This window comes from Stylophora pistillata, chromosome 2 (genome assembly GCF_964205215.1).
Source record: "Stylophora pistillata chromosome 2, jaStyPist1.2, whole genome shotgun sequence".
NCBI classification, from domain to species: domain Eukaryota; kingdom Metazoa; phylum Cnidaria; class Anthozoa; order Scleractinia; family Pocilloporidae; genus Stylophora; species Stylophora pistillata.
Window position 1 is genome coordinate 47,232,667 of NC_142520.1, and position 3,166 is coordinate 47,235,832.

General features: G+C 39.6%; 1 protein-coding gene across 1 annotated transcript; it reads left to right on the forward strand.

Moving 5' to 3' along the window:
• Window positions 1–1,998: 1,998 nt before the first annotated feature.
• LOC148739937 (uncharacterized) lies at window positions 1,999–2,949 on the forward strand. Its single transcript, XM_088747959.1, has one exon. The coding sequence runs from the start codon at window positions 2,104–2,106 to the stop codon at window positions 2,947–2,949; it is 846 nt and encodes a 281-aa protein (XP_088604085.1). The 5' UTR covers window positions 1,999–2,103.
• The last annotated feature ends 217 nt before the right edge of the window (window positions 2,950–3,166 follow it).

Genomic DNA, 3,166 nt, shown 5'->3' on the forward strand with positions numbered 1-3,166 from the left:
TTAGATGTGAATTGAAGATTGCTGCGGTGCTTAAGGCTTGGAACCGATGCGCTGCTGATGCTATCGGCTTGTGACATCATATTTGTCAAGATTCTGACGCCGTATCTTGGTACAGAGTCAGCTTAAATTGGACTAAAACTCAGTTAAAAAGCTTGTTGAGAGGTTATTAGGGTGATTTAGCAAGGGGGAAGGGAACGTGTGTTGACAACGGCACGCCCAGCAAAATACTGGTAATAAACTGGGTCATGAACGTCGCCCCGTTTAGTTGTGTTTCAGAAGCGACTTAGCGGTCGTTGTAACGAGATTTCAACATTATTTTTATTTCTCGAATATCCTAAACTAGGCTCTTTAAAGATCGCCAACACAACATTTTTGGTTTCAAGGAAAGCGAAATTATTTTCTTTGAGAGTTATACAAGAAGCATAAACAGGGGATAACTATAGATACAACAAGTAAGACAATAATATGAGTCCACCTAGGCGATTAAACAATTTTTTTCTGAAATTTGTGTCACTCCCACTTTTCTTCACAATTCTACAAATAATAATACGATGGCCCAGAAGGGTCACAGTCCAGTTTTAATTTTTGACAGTCAAGTTTTAATTTTTGACAGTCCAGTTTTATTTTTTGACAGTCCAGTTTTATTTTTTTTTTGACAGTCCAGTTTTCTTTTTTTTCACAGTCCAGTTTTATTTCTTTTCACAGTCCAGTTTTATTTTTTTTGACAGTCCAGTTTTATTTTTTGACAGTCCAGTTTTATTTTTTTGGACAGTCCATTTTTATTTTTTGGCAGTCCAGTTTTATTTTTTGACAGTCCAGTTTAATTTTTTTTGACAGTCCAGTTTTATTTTTTTGACAGTCCAGTTTTATTTTTTTTGACAGTTCAGTTTTATTTTTTGGATCACAGTCCAGTTTTATTTTTTGAGTAGTCAGCAGATCTCTCTCGATGTGTTGCATGTTGCACGTGTTGTTTGTTTGGCGGCCATTTTGAATCAGAAACGGTGTCTTCTGTTAGCCAACGTAATAGTGGCCAAATTGAAGAAGGGTCGGTCTCGGCGGGATCGACACCGAATACATTTTCATCGCGAACGTTCAACCGACTGTCTGGTCTTCTGAACCGAATTCGGCATGGCAGTAGAGGCAAAAGCAGTTCAAACAAGAAGCGGAAAATTGAAAAGCAGCATAGGGTACAAGTAAGATGGATGCATTATGACCAAACTAAGAAAAAGTTTGTTACTGTTCGTCAAAAGAATGGCGGTGGCAATCGCTTTATAACATATACTGATGCAGATCCACTGAAGATGGAAGAGCTTGTGGAGAGGGCGTGTGCGTTGTTTTCCCCGGTTGGAAAGAACAGTTTTGCTGGTCATATAGACGAAATGAACAAATGGATCTGTGACACAACGGGGTGGCAATTTTCGATTTTCCTGGCAAAGGAAATGTGGAAGACTACCTGAAGAGTAATGGATTGTATCCTTCCTCCACTTACTTTTACCTACGCACCCAACCACGACATCTTATGGGTGATGAATTTGAAGACTAAAATTACGTTGAGGCGACGAACACAGACAACACGTCATCCACAAAAGTAAGTTCTGTCACAGTATCAGTAACGGCATGTACTACTAAATCTGATGATAGGGAGGTGTGCAATCTCTGTAGCTGTTCTTTTGAGAAAGGATAAAACTGTGTCCGTTGTGAGCAGGACCTCGAGTACCGCTAAGTCTCATGGCCGATTCAGTTGACACTGAACAACCTGAAGAGTTTCAGCCCGAAAGCATTCATGCAAATGATAAGGTGACTCCCTTTATTAGTCCAGTGTCTGTGCATGAAATGAGAGAGCTCCGTTTGGCCCATTTTCAACGAGACACCTGTCATCCAACTGTGCAAAGTCAAGATAATCAAGATCAAAGGCTTGTTTCACCAAGTGAGGACGAAGTGTCCCCCTAGCACTGTAGACGGCCCTATTGGAGTGCTTGAAGAGTCCAATTACCTACAGTTGGTATGGCAAGAGAATCAGCTGAATGCATAGTTTCAGAAAATGGTGAAATTGCCGGGTAGGGGCTTTCACTAACAGTTCATCGTTCATGTATTTGTAAAGATATGATTGAGCATTTTAAAGATGAGAAAATGTTGCAATCTGAGTTAGTGTTTACAATTATCAATGAGAGGGGGCAAAAAGAAGAGGGTGTGGGTATTGGAGTTTCAAGAGAAGTTTTCTCTTTATTCTGGAAGGAGTTTGCAAATAGCATGACAATAGGGGAAAGAGAAAGAGTACCCTTTGTGAGGCATGATCATTTCATTAAGGAGTGGGGAGCTATTGGTCGAATTCTGGTGAAGGGGTTTAGATCAGTTTCCTACTTCCCTTTGTTCTTATCAAAGGCTTTCGTGTCCTACTGCCTGTTTGATGCAGAAGTTCCTGAAGGCATTGTTCTTGAGTCTTTCATGAAATACTTGTCTCCTGTTGAAGAAGAGCTAGTTACAAATTTTCTTGGAAAAGCTGACTTTGCAGATGAAAATAATGATTTGTTTGATTTCCTAGAGAGATTCAGTTGTAGGTCACAGGTCAGTCCAGAGAATATCACGAAAGTGCTTGTAGAGATTGCCAATCAGGAGCTGATACAGAAACCTCATGTCATGGTTGCCACCTGGCAGCCTATTGTCCAAGAGCTGAAACAGTATCCACAGTTTCAGACTATTGCAGGTATCCAAGGCTTTTATGATAGAATTAATCCAACAAACAAGAAAGTTCTTAAAGCTCACACGTGTGGGCCGCTTCTGAAACTGCCTTCCACTTATTCCAATTTTGTTGAATTGAGACAGCAGTTCAATAATATTTTGGAAAAAAGTAGCTGGAGATGGACATTATGTGAGTTAACTCTTCAAGCCGCATTGTCATCATGCAAATTCACACTCATGACTACATGTAGTATTAAATATTTTTTATAGTTTTACTTTGAGGAAGGGAAACGCCTCAATGAATTCATAATATCAAATTGTGAGGGGAAATTTTGTTTAGAACCTTGATTTTCTTCCTTGATTTGTACCTGGTTGTGTTAATTTTGGTTATAGTAGGAATTATTTGCCTGTTATTGACCAAATGACCTTATATTGTTGTGGTGTTTCCTCTGCAACCTTCACCCAAGGAGGGTTGCATAGCCCTGTG